The 21,614-nt window shown below is 41.1% G+C and overlaps 1 protein-coding gene across 2 annotated transcripts in view; it reads right to left on the minus strand.

The window, feature by feature from the left end:
- Positions 1 to 21,244, minus strand: part of LOC135206263 (uncharacterized) — a gene marked incomplete at its 5' end in the record, with an annotated part of 102,510 nt that extends 81,266 nt beyond the window's left edge. For both annotated transcript variants that reach the window (XM_064237675.1, XM_064237676.1), the window contains 1 exon segment: positions 21,093 to 21,244. In XM_064237675.1, coding sequence (XP_064093745.1) covers positions 21,093 to 21,244 — 152 coding nt within the window.
- Positions 21,245 to 21,614: the final 370 nt, after the last annotated feature.

Consider the following 21,614-nt stretch of genomic DNA (forward strand, 5'->3'; position numbering starts at 1 on the left):
GAAAAAAAATGTGAAACTCAGTGTCCCTTGTACAAGGGACACTGGTGGTCGGTGAGAAAACTACGGTCTTGAATAGAAATTCGGTCTTACAGAATGTTGGTATATCGCACCTGGAACATGCACATAAAGTATTATCAAAATAGAACCGTAAATAAGCACGTAATAACAAAAAAAAGAGCAAAAACTAAAGCGAAAGCCCCGCCAATAAATATGGAAATCGCAAATTTTATAGTATATCTTTCAAAAATTGGTCAATGTCATTTTCTACGTTTTCTAAGATTAGTTTCATCACAGAAAACAACTTTAGGGGCATCAGGGGTATCTAAACTAATTTTTCAAGTTTCTTGTCCTCAGAAAAAATCGCTTTTTCTCTGGTTTGGTTTTTTTTATATATATAAAGTTACTATAAGGCTTTATTTCTACCTTCATTTATCTGGTGTTCATATCTTTTATTTGTAAAATGTAATGTGAATAAATAAATAAATACAGTAAATGATGATACAACTGGTTTTTTACTTGGGTAGAAGTTATTACATGTTTACGCTTGTCTGGTTTTGTGATTTTTTGTTGAGACGCAGTTCATCTGTCACCTACACACTACTATAAGCAATAATAATATTTTTTGGGGTTCATCATACGTCTGGCATCGTGTCATACTGTTTATTTTGCTCCAAACTCTTCAAACCGAAATTACAGAATGATTGGAAGTCCCTATCTGAAAAGAGGAGTTTTGGTGGTACTACGCATACCACCTTTATGCACCCGGTGCGGTGTAGTAGACTTGAATGGTGGTACCCACCTACCTTCAAACAAACTTTCGGTAATGAAGAGGTTAAGAATCACTTAAAACTAAAACTTAAAGTATAACTTAAATTAATTGCCTTAAGTTAATATGATGAAAACTTAAGCGCTAAAAAAGAAGCGGAGCAGCTACTGGAGATGTAAAACTTACCCCTTCCAAAAGCTGGCTCACCAGATCGTAACATATGGTACACGTCTCATGGTACCAGACCTGGATGTCCCCGAGCGGAGTCGCGCATGGAGCATGGGACCGGCAAACTTCGTGTCCACAAGGGTCCTGAAGTGTGGCGGAACATCCCGGATGCTCACAGTTGGTGGCCTGTAAGTGGGGAGACACATGAGTATCTTAAAAAACATCACTTACAGTCTAAAGGACAGAAGAGCTCCGATGCATGCCGGAGCTCGGAAAAAATTTGTGCATAACCCCTCCCTGCATCGCCTGAATAGGCTATAATCCCGGAGAGATCCGGTAAGATATGTAAGGGAGGGGGATGGTTTAAGGTTCTTAAGATAAACTTAAAGATAACTTAAACCTAACACACAAGCAAACCGGACTAAGTCCAGTGCGTAGCGGAGTGTAGTAACTCAGCAAAACGGTAAGGTTAGTAGAGACCCACTGTATGCTCCGGTCCACCCTACTGGGTGGACTAACAACTTTCCGCTGGATACCAGGACTCCGATCAGGAAGGAGCCCTAGTAAGATGGGAAAGAGCGAGAAGACATACAGGCTCAAGCTAGCCCGGAGCGACAAGGTAGCGCGGAGGGTGGGCAAGGCCAGTACCCCCACTCCGTACCAACCGGCCGGACCGAGAAGCCGGAGAGGTCGAGACCAGTCTGGTCTGTCCCGACTCCCTAGCCCCTCCGCCTGAGGGGAGAGAGGGAGGCAGGCTCGGGTATGAGGAGCGAGCATGGGCAGACCGACCCGCCCCCGCCCGACTCTATGGAAGAGCGGAAGGGGGGGAAGAATGACTGGACAGGCGTCTGGCTGGCCCGTGATCACGAAGTGACCACGAGGCGGTAAGACCAAATACGACAACTAAGCCTAGGACAACCACTGATCAGGGAGATGCTATCGGGAAGCATACTGAACTGAAAAGCGGAGGCAAATAAGCCCACTGGGCCGAACCAACTGATCAGAGAGATGCTATAGGGAAGCAACCGAACTGATGAGCGGTAGTATAGGCCTCAAAGAGGCCAGGACCTAGGCTAAGCCAGACGCCTAACTAACCTAACAATAATAAAATATACAGTTATATAAATAAATAAATGAAAGAAAGAAAACAATATAGCAGGAGAAAAAATCCAGGAGTGTACGACTAACCCGAAGGCAAGTCTACCACTCAAAGCTAGTCAGAGGCCGATACTAAGAACCTGGACTAGGGTCTGGATAGAAGAAGCCTACGTAAGGTAAAATACATGCATGCATGACAAACCTGAGTAGACCGTACCCTAAGTAAAGCGGATAATCATAAAGAGCGAAGATAAATAAGGGGATGTTCTAGGTATGGGAGACCAAGAACGAACCCATCACGAGGCAGAACCATGCTGCCATGCTTCCGACCGAGGTCGTATTTATACCTAAAAAACGGCAAATACTGTCTCAGGGCCGGAAAAAACCAACTAACCGTAAATACTGAGTACTTAACTTAGCTGCTGCGATAGCTGCACGCTCCATAATAGAAAATCCAATGAAAGGGCACAAAAAAAAACACAGAGAGAAAAATATCACAACCTCTCGTGTGCGCTAACTTGAAAGGATGGCCACCAGAGGCGCAGCAGTCGGCAGCATGGGATGGAGTAGTAGTAGTACGAGCTGCTCACTCTGTGGGTCGGCTCCCCTCTTGGAGGGATTTTGTAGTGGGAGATTTCTATTGGCATTTGGCTCGTGGTAGTGGTCTCACTCGCCTAGTGTTCATACCGACACCCTCCTGGAGGGTGAGCGAGTCAGTTATACTGACCTTTTTCTTTATTTTATTTATTCTCTGGTATGTGTTAGTACATTTACCCTAGAAATAATAGATTAAAGGATATTTCGCGCAGCGACACGAGCTGAGCCCAGAAAAGGGATTTTGACGTAAGGAAAAATCTATTTCTGGGCGATTGGCTCGTGTCGCCAGCGAAATCCCACCCTACCCATCCCTTCGCCCAAGATTGTCTGCTAACTTCAGGATGGCCACCAGAGGCGCAGCAGTCGGCAGCATGGGATGGAGTAGTAGTAGTACGAGCTGCTCACTCTGTGGGTCGGCTCTCTCATGGAGGGTTTTTGTAGTGGGAGATTTCTATTGGCATTTGGCTCGTGGTAGTGGTCTCACTCGCCTAGTGTTCATACCGACATCCTCTTGGAGGGTGAGCGAGTCAGTTATACTGACCTTTTTCTTTATTTTATTTATTCTCTGGTATGTGTTAGTACATTTACCCTAGAAATAATAGATTAAAGGATATTTCGCTGGCGACACGAGCCAATCGCCCAGAAATAGATTTTTCCTTACGTCAAAATCCCTTTATTGTTACTTTTGTGCCATTTATTTATTTTATATTTAAAAAGGTGGTGGACTGTTTTTTTTTGTGGTTACCTGAAGTAACCATTCATTTTCTTTAATATATCGGCATTCCATTTCTTATGTTGGACATAGTTCAATAATCTGTTTTCTAGTATTGCTGTTGATATTTTATTTTCAGCTTTAAGTACTAGAAATCTCGACCAGTTATCTGGTCCAAAAAGATGATCAAAATACACCCGTGTTGGATTAAGACGATAATTTCTATATCTCTTTGGACCTTGCCTGATGTGGGTTATCTGTTGATCAGATTTGTTAACTTTCTCTGTAACATATGGTTCCATTGTTATTATGTTTGTATCTTCTGATTGACTTTTACTTTTCTGTAGAATTTCTATGGGCCCTGATGGGTGTTTATGATCATATAATTTATTTGGAACTGGATGTTCCTTTGCTGCATTATTATCTTGAACTGACTGAGGGAGATTCAGGGATAAATTTCCAGTGATCATCATCTGTGCCAAATATTATTCATAAAGGGGCCCAGGGGTACTACAAACTTTAATTGTATTTATCTTAAAAAAAATTAGAGAAAAAAAAATAATACATTTTGAAAAGATATCATTGGCTTTTCGTGGCGTTAAATCTTCCACCAGTAGCACAAGTGAGAAATGACTCCCAAATGTTCGCATCCCTACCCTACCCCAAAAGGGGGTGGCATAACATGATTAGTATGGCCCAAGTGTAAGCAATACCCGCTTGGTGGGACTAAGATTATTACGAAAATACAATGATCCCCATCCCAACCACGTCATGGGCAAACCGGACAGAATGCAGAGATTTCTATCCTAGAACCAGGGGGCCCTGGAATCCTTGGTCCAGCTCCACACAATAGTTCCGCCTGGAAAATCAGGTCCGAACATTGAAGAGTAGATGATGGATCTACCACATTTCCCATTACTATTTAGCTTCAGATTCAACTTCAATCCAATCTTATTTATTAGATATTGAAAATTTTGACAAAAGTGGAAAAATCCACAGATATTAACCCAAAATATATAATGTCATATGGGACTCTTGGGTTCGAACCTAGGAAGAAATTCCTGAGGTTTGAGAGCCCCCTCACCACGCAAAGGTGGTCCCATAATGAGGGGGAGTGTGGAGGTAACTGAGGATGAATGTGGTGACGATGATTGTAACATGGATAACCAGGTGGACGCAGTGAATTTGTGCTTGCATGGGACTCAAGGAAAAATGGTGACATTTGTCAGAGTAAATAATAGTCAGTACTGTAATTTAGCTGATGGGGGCATATGCTTCCTCAGTGAGAGGGTCAGTAGTAAGCGAACTTGAGAGATGTGATTGGGAAGTGAAAAGGCAGTGTACAAGTGTAAAATTACATGGGTTAGGACAAGGAAGTGTTTTAGTATGAGAAGAGGTACAGTTAAAGGTTAGGTTAGGAGATTTTGAAGTAATACATAACTTAATAATTATTGGAGAAAATTATATGCCAGCTCGCTTTTTGATAGGGATAGATTTTTTGAGGATGCATGATGTAAGCGTAGATATAGGAAACAGGATTCTTAGAAAGGGGGTAATAAAATAGCTTCGATTCAAGATAGTAATGTGTTTGTAGCAAACTTTGTGGGTATGACTGATATTGCTAGAAGTGAGAATGATTTGCTGAGTGGGGAAGAGATTGAGGAAATGCAAGATAAGTGCTTGGAGATTAGTATGTTGCGACAATGTGTTTTGGGAGGAGTGCGTGTGGAACATTGGCTATGTGAGTTGGATGTGTATAAGAGGGTTGCTAAATGGTTTGTAGCATGTAAAAATATGGTATACTTTTTGCATCAGGATGGGGTATATGACAGGGAAGTGTGTGTGCCAGTATTTTCTGTTGAGTTAACTACGAGTATGTGTTTGTTGGTGCATGATCGGTTTGGGCATGGGGAAGAATAAATTGTGGGAAAGATTGTATGCACCTGGGTTAAATAAGATTTGTTAAGGATGTAGCTGTTACATGTGAAGACTGTCAGTGGGGAAGTATCAAAGTGTCCATGCGAGTCCGCCTATGTTGCGATTGCAGACAAAAGCGCCGCTTGAAATGCTTATGATTGATCGCTTTTCGTTGCCAAAGACTGCGAGAGGACATGTGGGAATGATTGTGATGGTGGATCACATGAGTAAACTTGCCTATGTAGTCCCCATCAAAGAGAAGAGGATTTGAACTGTTGTGCGAATCGTGGGGCAAGTGATGTTGCCTATGTGTGTGTGTAAGTCTGCGAGAAATGTTGAGTGATGATGGACCTGAGTTTGTGGGATGGGAGTTTGAAGAAATGTTGAAAGAATGGGATATTGTGCATGTGTATTCTACTCTGTATATGCCCAGTGCAAATGGTTTGGCTGAAAGGACCGTTAGAACAATGGTCAAGATTTTGCAAATTATTGGGATATGTTTGTAGGATGTGCAGTGTGGGTATACACCACACTGCAGAAGAGTATAGATTTGTCTCCTTGTGAGTATGTGTTAAATTTTGAAAGGATTATTAGGCCACGGTTGCTAACATGTATACAATGTAGACGGTATACTATACAGTTTTTGTGATGCATGTATAATGTATGAAGTAGCATTATATATTTTCCATTATAAAAGAATTTACAAATCTTTATTTTTTCCTTATCCTCTGGTGTGAGAAATCACTTATCGAAAACAGCCTCACATACTTCTGTCCATAATTTATCCTTCATATGTTTATCACTATGTATTTACCTTTATTGTAAAATTCACAGTCAGTTATCCCTCTACATGTCACTGTGACACTATTGGTCTGTCCCCTCTGCCAGTCAATCACCTACTGCAGCCAAAGTCTCTTAACCACAAAATCGTTAGTGTGCGTGCTCTGATTTGAAATAAAAATTTTTATCTAGTGGTGAGCGACTGTGGTGTGGCCAAGAAAATAGACCCAATAGCTATATATTTTTAGTGGTTGGCCACTTAGTTAGCCAACCACTTTCCAATAAAAGTGTCCCATGTGCAGGCAGCCTTAAAGGACAAAAACTCCTCAAAGTGTTGTCAAAAAGAAGTCAGAGCTGGGTCCTCCTGTAATAGATCAGAATGAATGGATGATGAAGACTTACGTTGTGACTTAAACGTAGGCTTCAGACTCGAAGTCGAAGTCTGTAGAGTCGACTGAAGAGGTGCTGCTGGTTTATTTGGTACCCGCACCTGTCGATCCTCAATCGAGTCCGCTGAGTCACGATTCGAAGCTAAACACTTCCGAGTTGAAACTGCATGACTATAAGACGGGCGTGGACTGAAAACTGTATCCCTAGATTTCTTGACCTGGATAGGGGAGTCGTCAATAGCCGAAGACCTCTTAACCCTTAAACGCCGATTGGACGTATTATACGTTGACATAAATTGCCTGTTGGGTGCAGATTGGACGTATGGTACGTCGATATAAAAAGTTTTTTTTTTAAATTTGTGGAAAAATACTTATAGGCTTACCAGGCAAAAACATTTGAATCACGCGCCTTGGGGGATGCTGGGAGCTCATGGATCAAGGCGTTGTTTTGTTTACAAGGCGTTGTTTTGTTTACAATCGTTACGCAGGCGCGCAAGCGCGAATTTCTTTCTTCTTGCACTAAAAAACATCAGCGACACATCTCAGAAATTATTTCGTCACTTTGACATAATTTTTGCACCATTTTATATTAGCCGTTACATAGAGTATTATATATGAAAATTAGTGCAATTTCATGTAGAATACAACTAAAAAATACTCATGGCTGTAGCTTTAATCAGTTTTGAAATATTTTTATATAAATAACGATAAGTGCCAAAATTTCAACCTTCGGTCAACTTTGACTCTACCGAAATGGTAAAAAAACGCAATTGTGAGCTAAAACTCTTATATTCTAGTAATATTCAATCATTTACCTTTATTTTGCAACAAATTGGAAGTCTCCAGCACAAATCTCGATTTATGGTGATTTTATGGAAAAAACTTTTTCCTTACGTCCGCGCGGTAACTCTTCCGAAAAAATCATAAATTTTTTTGTCAGATTGTCGTAATGTTTGCTCCATTTTAAATTAGCCGTTACATAAAGTTTTATATGTGGATATTTGCGCAATTTCATGTACAATACAACTAAAAACAATCCATGGTTGTAGCTTTTATCAGTTTTGAAATATTTTCATATAAATAACGATGTGCCAAAATTTCAAACTTCGGTCAACTTTGACTCTACCGAAATGGTAGAAAAACGGAATTTTAAGCTAAAACTCTTACATTCTAGTAATATTCAATCATTTACCTTTAATTTACAACAAATTGGAAGTCTCTAGCACAATATTTCGATTTATGATGAATTTTTGAAAAAAAAAAAAATTTTCCTTAAGTCCGTGCGGTAACTCTTCCGAAAAAAATAAGAAATTTTTTTGTACGATTGTCGTAATGTTTGCACCATTTTAAATTAGCCATTACATAAAGTTTTATATATGAAAATGTGTGCAATTTCATGTAAAATACAACAAAAAATAATTGAAGGTTGTAGCTTTTCTCATTTTCGAAATATTTGCATATAAATCATGATAAATAGAAAAAAAAACCACGTTCGGTCAACTTTGACTCTACCGAAATGGTCGAAAAACGCAATTGTAAGCTAAAAATCTTACAGTCTAGTAATATTCAGTCATTTATCTTCATTTTGAAACAAATTCAAAGTCTCTAGCACAATATTTAGATTTATGGTAAATTAAAAAAAAAAACTTCCCTTCCCTCCGCGCGCGGATTCTCCGCCGCAAATCTCCGAAATGCGTACGTCGCATTCTCGTAACATTTGCTCAGTTTCATAATAGGTGTTTCATAGAGTTTTATATATGAAAATGTGTGCAATTTGATGTAGAATACAACAAAAAATAATTGAAGGTTGTAGCTTTTCTCATTTTTGAAATATTTGCATATAAATAAAATATATAAAAAGAATTCGACATTTGGTCAACTTTAACTCGTCCGAAATGGTCGAAAACTGCAATTGTAAGCTAAAAATCTTACAGTATAGTAATATTCAATCATTTATCTTAATCTTGAAACAAATTGGAAGTCTCTAGAACAATATTTAGATTTATGGTGAATTTTTGAAAAAAACATTTTTTTACGTCCGCGCGTTATGAATTTATGCATCAATTTGTGATAATATTTTCTCTGCGTTGCTTTGATAGTTTTACAATGCGTTATATACCAAAATGATCGCAGTTTAGTGTACAATACAACGAAAAAAATTAACTCGTTAGCTTTAACCGTTTTGGTCACAGCGCGATTTGAATACAATTACATATGAAATTTTGTTTTCGTTCTATCATATATCGCATTATTTATATATGATAATGATACTTTTTTTTCATTTCTGATGGTTGCATACTAAACTTCAGGCAATGACAAAAAAAGGAGCCAAAAATGAACTCTTAATCTTTCAATGAAAACTAAGCACGCTATGATTTTTAAAAAAAATATTTTTTCTGCTTCGGCGCTCACTCCAAGACGATTTTTATTATATCCCTTCTGCGTTAAAGGGTTAAGAGGGCCAGATGCCAAGGAACTACAGCAGTGACGCAAACCCAGAGAAGACAAATCACTGGAGTCTGATAAATTTGCACTGAAAGAGAAGCCTTTCCAACAGCGCTCAGTCGATGCCTGATGCAACACTTCAGGATCGATGGAGGGAGCGACTGCCATGGACAAGCCCTGCCAGTCTCCCTTGGACCTCCAGTATGTCTTCTCCCAGAGCCGGGGGAGTGAGACAATGACCTTTGTCTAGGAGAACTGGAGGGACGGACAGCCACCCCCTGAGAATGCACTTCACTCGCACTAACACTGGGCACTTTAACCTCACTTTCTCCATGAATGATTTCATGGAGGCACCTAACTCCATTATAGTATTGGCCAAATACTCAAACTTCCTCTCAAACCTTGATTCAAGGATGGCAATGGTATCAGAAAATGCAACATGGGAAGCTGGTAAAGGAGTAGGAAGTGAAGGGGGTTGGAGGACTGAGAATGGGAGGGAGGTTTCAAGGAATAGGAGAAGAAGCAGAAGTAGAAATCTCCGCTAACACAGGGGAAGGCGGAGGAGCTACACTAGCCTTACTATCTGCCCTAAGGGGTGCTTTTCTCAACCTATCATGTAACACCTTATAATGTGAACTGTAAAGTTTCCACTTCTCATTATCCCAATCCTGACATACAGAACATCTAAGTGCCCTTGAACACGCCTGACCTAACTCCAGATGAGTTTGAATACAACATATTCAAGCATAAAAGGCAGCAAAATATGACAAATTTACTAAGACAATTTGTATTTTTCATAGCTACAAACCTGAGGTCTTAACAATAAGATAACTTTCTAGTGCCTAGCTGGATCCTGTTAAACAATTGGAGATTGAAAAGCAAGGAACCTGTGAGATCTTTCAACATGTACTTATAGCAGGTGAAAACTGGTCAAAGACCGTGCACCCAAGCTAACGTGTTTAGTCTTCCCAACCTAGGATATCATAAGATGACAGAGGGGCGGCTAGAAGTGGGCAGTAAAATGTTAAGACCTCAGGTTTGTAGCTATGAAAAATACCAATTGTCTTAACAAATCTGTCATTTGTTCATAAGTGAGACAAGCCTTCGGGGTTAACAATAGGAGACTTATACTTGGTGGGAGGTACAGACATTCTAACCTGGCTGGGGGATAACCCACCAGTCCAACCCCAAAAGAAATAACTATAGGAGAGGGAATAATGCCCATGAGAAGCTAGATAAACTGATATCCAACAACTCAGCCAACTGGATTACATACAATGATATATGAGAAGATTCATTGCAGTAGGAAACTAAAGAGAAATGCCGACTGTTCGATAACAAACCAATGCATCAGGATTCATTATCACTTCTAAGTCTCCCTTGCTAGAATGGAGTATATGCTACTGAACAGTGGGTTTGACTATTTGAACACAAAGCAAACAAACTACCAGACCAGTCCAGCAAATGACGTGTCTACTCCTTAACCCGCCCATAGGAAGAAGGAAAGGAACAAGAGAAAGAAAAAGACCAGCCAACTCACTCATTCTCTCTAATACACAATCACCTTAGGTAAGATACAAATGTGCCAGGTTAAGAGCAATGATGAGTTATATGATCTGTTGGGCAGCTACCACAGGACCCAAGAAAATAGAGTCCATAGATCTGTGGGCAACATCCTTAAGATAGAAAGATGTGAGCGTGAACTGGTGTAACCAAGTATCAGCGCTCAGAGCTCTATGAACAGCCTAATTCTCCTTGAAAGCCAGAGAGGGACAATACCAAACCCCTCTATGTAACATGCTCTAGCCTGCATGACTTGGTGGCAGAATCATTAGGAGTCAAATATGCCTGTCTGACAGCTGCAAGTAACCAAAAAGAGACTGTATTCTTGGAAACCTCTTTCTTAGAACGCCCCGTGCTAACATCCTGGCCTGAGATATCGTGTCCTCTTAAGATAGCAACGCAGAGCCCTGACAGCACACAATAAGAGCTCTTGAGAATCACCGCCCACAAAGTCATCCAGAGAGATGGATTGGTAAAGGAGGTGAACCTGTCATACTGCACTGAGGGATTCTGGATCTTAGCCACGAATTCCGGGACACATTCAAAGGACACTGACCCCCAACCCCTGGTGTGCTTCACATCATAGCTCAGGCCACGAAGCTCCCCCAACTCTTTTCGAATAGGCCAAGGCCAAGAGGAAAACCATTTTAAGTGTCAAGTTCCTGTCTGATGAACGACGTAAAGGCTCATAAGGAGCTTTAGTGAAACTTCTCAGGACCAAGGAAACATCCCACGTTGGAGGCTTAAGCTCCCTCGGAGAACGTGACTGCTCAAAACCCTTTAAACAGCAAGGAGAGTTCCCAGGATGAGGAGATGTCAACACCTAGAAGACGTAACACTAAACTCAGGGCCACCCTGTAGCCTCTAATAGCAGAAACGGGCAAGCCTTTCTCATCCCTGAGGAAGACTAAAATGTCTGCTATGCAGTGAATAGAGGTTTTGAGTGGAGAAAAACCCTGTTTACGACACCAAAGTAGATTGCCTATTCACCTTGGTAAACGGAAGAGGTAGATTTCCTGAGATTGCTGGAAATATGTCCTGCTGTCTTCTGAGAAAAGCCTCTCGCTCGAAGGAGATACTTGATAGCCTCCAACCGTGAAGAGACAGGGATCCTATTGACTGGTGGAATCTTTTTATGTGCGGCTGACAAAGAAGATCCAGAAACCATTCCGCTTGTGGCCACAGAGGAGCTACTAATGTCATCCTGAGATTTTGCGAGCTCACTATCCTTTTCAGTACTTGGCGGATCAAACAAAACAGGGAAGGCATACACCTCCAGGTTGTCCCAGGGATGTTGGAACACATCCTCCGCTAATCCCAGAGGATCCGGAACCACCGAACATAAAACTAGTTTCCTGCTGAACCGGGTCGCAAAGAGGTCCAGCATAGGTCTCCCCCAAACCTGGAAAAATCTGTCTGCCACAAACTGATGAAGAGACCACTCTGTGCCTAGGACCTGATCCAGACGACTGAGCTTGTCCATGACCACATTCCTTTTGCCTGGGATATACCTGGCTGAGAGCTCCACTGAATTGTTGACTGCCCACTGGTGAATCTTGACTGTCAAAGCGTGGAGTTGACGCGAAACCAGTATCCCCCTGCTTGTTCACACAAGTGACCACCGAGGTGTTGTCCGACATGAGAACTACAGAATGTCCCTCTACTTTCTCCCAAAATTCCTTCAGACCCAGAAAGGCTGCCTTTAACTCCAATACGTTGATATGCTGCCGTTTGTCCTCCAAACTCCAAGCGCCCGAAGTAATGAGGCCACCTAAATGAGTGCCCCAACCAGCGAGGGAGGCATCTAAAAACAGAAGGAAGTCTGGTGTCAGAGAATGCAGAGGAACACCCTCCAAGAGATTCTGATCTTCCAACCACCAACAAAGATCATCTCTCACTTCTAGGAACAGGAACCCTTATCAGGGGGTGAGTCCCCCGCCGGAGACCAGAAGTCCCTTAGTCTCCACTGGAGAGACCGGAGATGAAGTCACCCATGAGGGACCAGCTTCTTCAGAGAAGATAAAATTCCCAGAAGAACCTGCCACTGATGAGCTGACTGATCCGCCTGCGACAGGAAGTTGAGTGCCACCGCTCGCAACTTCTCCAACCTCTGATCTGACAGAAAAACCCTCGACGCTGCTGTATCGATGACCATACCTAGATAAAGAATTCTCTGACTGGGTACAACATTCGATTTCACTAGGTTCACCAAAATGCCGAGTTCCAGACAAAAGAGAAGCAGGCAATTTCTGTCCTGCAGCAGCTTTTCTCTGGAACTCGCTAAGATCAACCAGTCATTGAGGTACCTCAGCAGAAGGATCCCTTGAGCATGAGCCCAAGTCAAGACGAGAGAGAAGACCCTTGTGAATACCTGAGGGTACGTGGTCAATCTGAAGTACAGGACTTTGAACTGGAACATCTTGTCTCCAAGAGAGAAGCGAAGGAACTTCCTGGACTATGAATGAATATGGATTTGGAAGTACGAGTCCCTTAGATCTATCAACAGCATAAAGTCGTTTTGCCCTCACCGCTGCCAACACCGATCGTTGGGGAGGTCTCCATTTGGAACCTCGTCTTCCGACGAAAGTAATTCAAAGTCGGATAGGTCAATCTCATAGGCCTCTAACTCCCTGATGCCTTTGGCATCAAGATGTGACTGTAAAACCCCGGAGATGGACACACCACTTCCTCTATCGCACCCTTGTCCAGCATTTTCTGCACTTGCTCCTGGAGAGCTAAGAACTTCAGAGAATCGGGGGAATACACTCGCCTGAGCAGAGGTCTGTCTGAGAGAGAGAGAGAGAGAGAGAGAGAGAGAGAGAGAGAGAGAGAGGATGAGAGAGAGAGAGAGAGACGAACAGTAGTAGATACCCCACCTGAAGGACATCGGACATCTACTACCCACTTCTCCACCCCATAACTCGGCCACTTGGCCCACTTGGCCTGCCAGGTACCCCCCCCACCTGTGGCAAAGGAGAGGAAGAGGCGCCCAACCTATTGACGACCCCTTCATTTCTACCCATGGAGCCCCTCCTTGACCTGTAAGAGTGGGGCTGAAAGGGGCATTGGTCATCGAACCAAACTTCTAGATGGCATTTGTTGCTGAACAGGAGGAAGAGGAGGAGGGGGACATCTCCGAGAATGGACTCCGACTTGGAGACAGCCTGGTACACCAACCTGTTCGTGTCAGCTCGGCGCCAGTCTATCCCACCTCCAGCTCAGTCCGAGGAAACAGGAACTGAGAATCCAACAGATCCCCACTCCTGTGCCAACAAGGACTCAGGGTCAACCAATCTTGCCATCCTGGATAACGCTGTATCTCTTCTGATCAGAAGATTACCTCACAAATTGATATTAAGATGGCAAGATAAGAAAACGCCTTGCCCCCAGACTGTAACAAACTGGCAAGAGTAGATGCATTCACCAGCCCTTCTGCAGACTTGTCAGACACAATCTTGGCAGTGGCCATCGACCACAAATCTAACCACAACACCGTCTGGGACACGGAGGCTGCCGTAGACTCCAACGCTGAGGCATCCTGCGGTGACAAGGACGGCGCCACCGACCTCACCTGCTCCAAAGTCAACCCTGGCTTGAGACGTGACATCTGGGTTAAGATGTCGAGGCAACAAGCCGACAGAGTGCATAGCGTAATACTTCCTATGCCTCATGAGGGGTGGAGGAAGCAACTTGGAAGAACCCCTTGACCGAAGAGATCTTTCCCAGTCTGACATAGAGGCATTCACCTTCTGCAAGACCGACAGGACATGCCCCGATAAAGGAAGCTGAAAAGCCAACTTAGGATCTTGCGTAGCCCCCAGCAAGGCTTCCAAGCAAGTAGGAGTGAAAGACAACTGAGCCAGAGTCCTACTCTCCAGATTGTTGAACCCGCGAATGAGATCAACAACCTCAGTAAAGGAGGACAAAAACTCATGTGTCTCCTTCCTCCTACTCTGGCAATGGAGATTGACGATGAGAAGATGCAGGCTTATCGAACACACCTTCCTCGTGCAAACCAACTGCAGACCCAGCAGCCAAAGAAACTGGGGTGCCAGCCAACACAGAAACCAAAGACCTGTCTGGACTGGAGCCATGCGCTAACTCATGCGATGAACCATTCATAACACTAGGAACACTACTACGAATGTTCACAATAGATGACTTATGTACGTGCAACAGAGAAGCATCTCGAACTCTTGACAGAGAATGAGAATTCCTCGGAGTCGAACCATGAACAGCATCATCAGGAGGGGAAGGCAAACACCCTGGCTGCACCACTTCTGCATTTACAACTTTTGATCCTTTCACAGGCGCCTTAAGATCCTTATGACGACGAATAGGCACTGGAGCAGAAGCAGCAGACAAATCACCAACATGCGTATGTACGTGTGAGGCCACAACACACTCATGTCCCGAAGGAGAGGAAAACACAGCAACAGCAGGTTGCACAGGGAAAGGAGACAAAACACTAACACGCTAAGGAACACGGAAGTGCCATTCTTCGCTCGATGAAGAAATAAAGTCCTTAACCCTCCAACGCTTGATACGCCAAAGCAGTGGAGATGGAGGCAATGGAGGGGAGGAAGACACCACTCCTCCTCTACACACCCTCTCAGCAGACCTTACCTTACAGACCTTACATCTTGTTCGGGTTGCCCCAGGTCCCTCAGTGTGAGGCACCTCTAATGTCTACCAGAGAGTTGCTAGTACATCTTCCGGTATATTTTGCATCTTCCAATCTTGGATGGTCTGGGATGCAGTTTAGATATTTGTCGAGCTTATTCTTAAACACATCTACGCTCACTCCTGATATTCCTCAGATGAGCTGGCAACGCATTGAATATAGACGCTGCATTATCGATGCTGGTGCGTAGTGGATTAATGTCCTGTGTGCTTCCTTATTTTTCCTGGTATAAGTTTTGGGCACTATTAATCTACCTCTGCTTGCTCTTTCTGATATTTTTAGTTCCATGATATTTTCTGCTATTCCTTCTATCTGTTTCCATGCCTGAATTATCATGTAGCGTTCTCTTCTCCTTTCTAGACTATATAATTTTAAGAATTGTAGTCTTTCCCAGTAGTCTAGGTCCTTAACTTCTTCTATTCTAGCTGTAAAGGACCTTTGTACACTCTCTATTTGTGCAATATCCTTTTGATAGTGTGGGTACCATATCATATTGCAATATTCAAGTGGACTACGAACATATGTTTTATAAAGCATAATCATGTGTTCAGCTTTTGTTGTTTTGAAGTGCCGTAACAACATTCCCATTTTTGCTTTACATTTTGCCAACAGAGTTGCTATTTGATCATTGCATAACATGTTCCTATTCATCATCACACCAAGGTCTTTAACTGCTTCCTTATTTGTGATGGTCTCATTATTAGGTCCCTTATATGCATATAGCTTTCTTTCTCTGTCTCCATAATTTATTGATTCAAATTTATCAGAGTTAAATACCATCCTATTTACCTCTGCCCAATCATATACTTTGTTAAGGTCTCTTTGTAGAGCGTTCCTATCTTCATCACAAGTAATTTCTCTACTTATTCTTGTGTCATCTGCGAAACTACTCACTACCGAATCCTTAACATTATTGTCTATGTCTTCAATCATAATAACAAACAGTATTGCAGCTAACACCGTACCTTGCGGCACACCGGATATTACCTTGGCTTCATCCGATTTCTCGTCGTTTGCAATAACTATCTGTTTTCTGTTGTGTAAAAATTCTTTTAACCATCTTCCTACTTTATCCACGATATTGTGTTTTCTAATTTTCTTCGCTAATATATTATGTGCTACTTTATCAAAAGCTTTTGCAAAGTCTAAATAAACCACATCTGTTTCATTTCCGCTTTTCATATTTTTGAATATGTTCTCACGGTGGACTAACAGTTGGGTTTGTGTACTTTTTCCGGGTACGAAACCATGTTGTCCTTTATTAAACAAATTATTTTTTATTAAATGTTTCATAATATTTTTCTTCATTACCCTTTCATACACTTTCATAATATGTGATGTTAGACTCACAGGCCTATAATTACTTGCCTCTAGTCTTGATCCACTTTTGAAAGTAGGGGTAATATATGCTAATTTGTGCTCATCATAAATCTTGCCTGTATCTACACTTTGTCTTAATATATTGCAAGTGGCTTTGCGATAGAATGAACTACTTTCTTTAACAAAATAGCAGGAATTCCATCAGGCCCTGCAGCAGCTCCATTTTTAATTTCATTAATAGCCTGCACAATATCAGCTTCATTAATATCTATGTCAGCTAAATATTCACTATTTTCATCCCTTACTTCTATATCATTATCTTCATTATAATTCTATTCTAGGGGTGAATTCTCTCTTATATCGTTCTGCCAGTATGTTGCAAATTTCCTTTTTTTTCATTCGTTAATCTCCCTTCAATTCTCAGAGGGCCTATTTCTATTCTTCTTTTATTCATCTTCTTCGCATATGAGTATAATAGTTTGGGGTTTTGCTTGATATTTAATAGGGTTTTTTCTTCCAAGTCCCGTTTTTCATTTTCTTTTGATTGTATAACTCTTTTGTTCTGCATTTTCTATCTTACTTTTTAGTTCTATAACTTTCCATGCATTTTTTTCTTTTGCAAGACCTTTTTTCCACTTTCTGATTTTCTGGAACAAGATCCTTCTGTCTCTTGGTATGCATGAATGATGTTTACTTTTCTTCTTCGGTATATATTTTTCCACTATTTTCTCCAATATTTTATATAATATCTCCGTATTTACCCTTATGTCATCACTTACGAAAATGTTATCCCAATCTTTGTTTAATTCTTCATTAATTTCTGACCATTTTATATTTTTACTGTAGAAGTTGTATTTTCCATATCCTTCCCACTTTTTCATTTCTTGCTTATCTCTATTTTCACTTGCTTTGGAATGAACTGTTAATTCTATGACATTATGGTCTGAAATACTCGCATTATAAACTATTATTTCTTTAACATAATTCATCTCGTTCACAAATACTAGGTCTAAAGTATTTTCCTTTCTTGTTGGCAGGTGATTTATTTGTTGAATGTTGTATTCTAGTAGCATATCTAATAGCTTTTCAAATTGCCTCTTATCTTCTGCACTACTATTACTCTCTTTTTTATATGTATAAGTACAACCACAATCTCCTATTCGTTCTTTCCATTCTACGAAAGGAAAGTTGAAGTCACCGATAGGAGAATAGTCCAGTCCTTGTGATTTCTACATATATCATCCAATTTTTCAATTATTAAGTCAAACTCTTTAGTATTAGGAGGTCTATATATTACTATGTTCATCAATTTTTCAGATTCAAATTCTACCGCTATTAGTTCACATTCTGAGTTACTATATTTCTCATATATTTTTCCTTGTTTTTTGTCTTTCCCATATATTGCGGTTCCCCCTTGATTCCTATTTTTTCTATCTGATCTATAAGTTTGGAACCCTTTTATTTGATCATCATTCCCAGTCTCTTGGGAATACCAGGTTTCACTTATATTCATTATATCTATTTTCTTTTCATTTTTGGGTTAGTTCTTCTAAGTACTCTATTTTTCTTTTTGAGTTACTCGTAACTAAACCCTGCGCATTCATCACTATGATGGTTTGCGTGTTTTTCTCCTTCATTTAATACTGGTAGTAATAAGGATTTTCCCATGTCTCTTTCCTGTTCTGGTATGTTGTTCTTTTTTTCATTTCCAGAAATTCTGACATTAAAAAATCCAACTTTTCTCATTAACTATTTGATCTTTTCCTTCATCCATAATTATTCATTTTGTGTCTGAATCTGCCAATTTTCTCCGTTTCTGCAATATCCTCTTGCATAATAAATACAGTTATTATCTCTTGAGTAGAATTTCGGAGCTGATGCTTTGAAATTTTTTGCTGACACCTCTGCATATCTCATTGGTGGTTTGCTTTTCTCTTTTACCTGATATTCTTGATTTCTCTCTTTATTTGTTTCTTTCTTATTTTGGATTTATTACTTGGTTGGTTATTTATTTGATTATGATTTCATGGCTACAGGGTGCATATATTTGCATTTTTTGTCGAACTTACATCCTTTTCCTTCTTTAGGTTTTTACATATTTTTGGATGCAGATCTCTGCAATCATCCCCATATCCATCTAAGTATGCACATTTACCATATATTTCATAGTTTTGACATATCTTAGGATGTTTGTAGTAACATCTTTCTCCAAATCTGCAATTCCCTCTTTTCAAAAGGTTGCAGATTTTGTCTTTCTTGTCTATTTTTTCCTCTTTCCCGTCATTGTATAGATCTGGGTAGAGCCTCTTCGGGATTTGCTTTTCTGTTGTCATATCGTAATTTATTCTTCGTAGGTATGCTGCTTTATTGCCTCATATGTAGTATCAATGAGTATCTCTGCATCCATACTTTTATCTTGTTCTTTGTTTTCCTTATTTTTTTTCTGTCATTTCATTTTTGTTTACTTCTCTTCCGTTTTCCTCTTCTTCTTTTTCTTCTTCTTCTTCCTCTTCTCTTCTTCTTCATCCTCAACTATTTGTACATTCAATCTTGATTTAATAACATTGTCTATCCATGATAGCATGTTGAACAAAAAATTCTTGTATCTTTTCTCAAATCTTGTATTACCTCAGCACACTGTGGATGGGTCGGAATGTTGCATGCAGCACATTTTCTGATTAGGTTTTGTGGATTGACTATGCTATACCAAACCTTACACAGTTTGCATGCTTTTGGCATTCTTTTTCCTAATGCATCAATTAGGATATTCACAAGATTCACCTTATTCATTTTCTTTGTCGGAATATGTTGGTTTATGTATATTTTCTTTATGAGTCTCTTGACCACTTGGATTTTATTTGGAACTTCTTCAATTATTTTCAAGATGTTTTCATTAGATTTGTTCCAGTTTGAAGGATTATATCCTTCTAATATATCTATGAATGCTTTTGTATCTTTTTGGTTAGGACTGTTGCTGATTTCATAGATGAGAAATGCCAGTTCCCTTCCTGCTACCTCATCGTATTGCGAATCTGCTAAACACGCCAAATTACGCCACCTCTTCCCGCAGTTGGAACTTACTGCCATCTTGTTCTGATTTATAGTATTACACTTGATAAACTAACTTAGAAGACGCTTTATCCTACTATTTTCACACTAATCTTATCACCGATAGTTTCACGAACACTTCTAGATATTTCTCAAATTCTAGTCGTATGTTAAACTTGTGATATCTGTTGATTAATCTGACTTCACGCGGGTACGTCTCACCAAGCAAGATGGCTACTACGAGAGCAGGAGAGGGGGGAGGCAATACAACATGTTTGCTCACAGCCTTCTTAGCAGAGAAGGCAACAAAGCTATCCTCCAAAACAGAGTCCAATCTCTTAAGAACTGCCTGACATAAAGCCTCAGACAGATCCGCAAGAGAGGACGCAGATGACACAGATGGAAGAGGATATGTCCTGGATGGCAGCGATGACGTCACGAGAGCAAACAATGACGACACAGAGGAGCAAGGCAGCGCAGCAGCCCCAACCGAAGACGCTGACATAGCAAGGAGTGATGTTACTGAAGAAAGTGGAAGTGACATCACTGATGGAACTGGAAGTGAAGTCACCAACGGTGCTGAGAGAGATGTCACGGCTTCCCCCTCACCCGAGCTAGCGGCAGGCCTCATTGGTGGAGCAATAAGAGGATACTCAGGCAGTGCACTACAAAATGGCAGACCGCGGGCACCAACATAGAGGCAGCCGGGGGAGGAGGTAGAACTGGGAAGGCCTGGGGGGGGGGGGGGGGGGGGGGGGGGTGGGGGGGTGGGGGGGGGGGGGGGGGGGGGGGGGGGGGGGGGGGGGGGGGGTGGCATCCTGAAATGCATCAGCAAACCCTCCAAGGAGGGTGAACAATGTAGACCAAGCGACGCCCAAAGCGCCGCCATTTTGGACGCCTCCAATCCTGAAAGAGAAGAAACTGATGAAATAGTCCCCTCTCTCCCGGGAAGCAAATTAACCCCCAAGGGAGAGGGGTCGACATTACACAATAAATCAGCCTGAAGGCCTCCCTGTACTTCCAACAACAAATTGATGGAAAAATAAGCTAAGCTGATTCTGAAAAAACACACCGAAACTGTACGTCACCAATATCCAGGAAAGTAAAAAAACCCATCCAAATGTCAGCAGAGCTACCGATATTACTCAAGAGCCGACATAAGTCCAATTGATATGTGTGACATCGTCATACCTGTTTACCAGAAGTGGTCGGTAACTGGTTACCTACACTAACGATGACAGCGCCACCGAGAAACTTGAAGTTTCGTTTGCCATGCGTAGGAATCCTACAGCTGAATAATTGCTTGGTAAGACAGAATAAAATCTAGAAGTAAGCATTTATTAGCATTATTAGAGACCGTGCCATTCCCTTGGGCTAGTGGGTCTGGAACCTAACCTTGCATAAGTTCGGGGTATTACTGTACTTCGTTTTGAAAATAAATCTGAATCATTATATATTACATAACCTGAGAAAACACCGTGTATGGTGCCAAAAATTCATCTTACCTATTATCAAAAGCCCCTAAAAATTTCTAAAAGTCACTGTATATACAATACCATTAAAATTTCATATAACTACTACAGAGTAACAGCACTATATCCTAACCTCATGGACGGTACTGGGATGTGGTGAAAGAAACATCCAGCGAAACATGGCAGCTATGATCAGAAATGATCCAATGATGACGAGGCCAACCCCAAGGTACCGGACTGGTTCGATATAAGCTTGAGCCACACCCAGCCAATTAAGTAAAACACCTGCCAAACAGAAAATTATTAAAAATGATGAAACAACAAATTTAGAATTTAAAACCATTAAAAATCCAATAAACTTACTACTAAATCAAAAAACTTAATTTACTGAAAGCTACAAAAACCCCGTCTACTTTGCATGTTATCCAGAATCTGAAGACAGACCCTTGAATGAGCTAACCATTACCCATTATGGTGGAAAGTCTACTCAGTTTGCTAGCATTTCAAATTTTATGTCCTACATTTGTGTTTTGGAAAGGGCTGTATGAAAAGACAAAAAATATTGTCTTCCAATGCCATAATTACCAAGACTGCAGTATCATTATGATAATAAGAAGTAATCGTACATGGCTTACATGCCATAAACATCTGGTTT

This window comes from Macrobrachium nipponense, chromosome 29 (genome assembly GCF_015104395.2).
Source record: "Macrobrachium nipponense isolate FS-2020 chromosome 29, ASM1510439v2, whole genome shotgun sequence".
Classification (NCBI taxonomy): Eukaryota; Metazoa; Arthropoda; class Malacostraca; order Decapoda; family Palaemonidae; genus Macrobrachium; species Macrobrachium nipponense.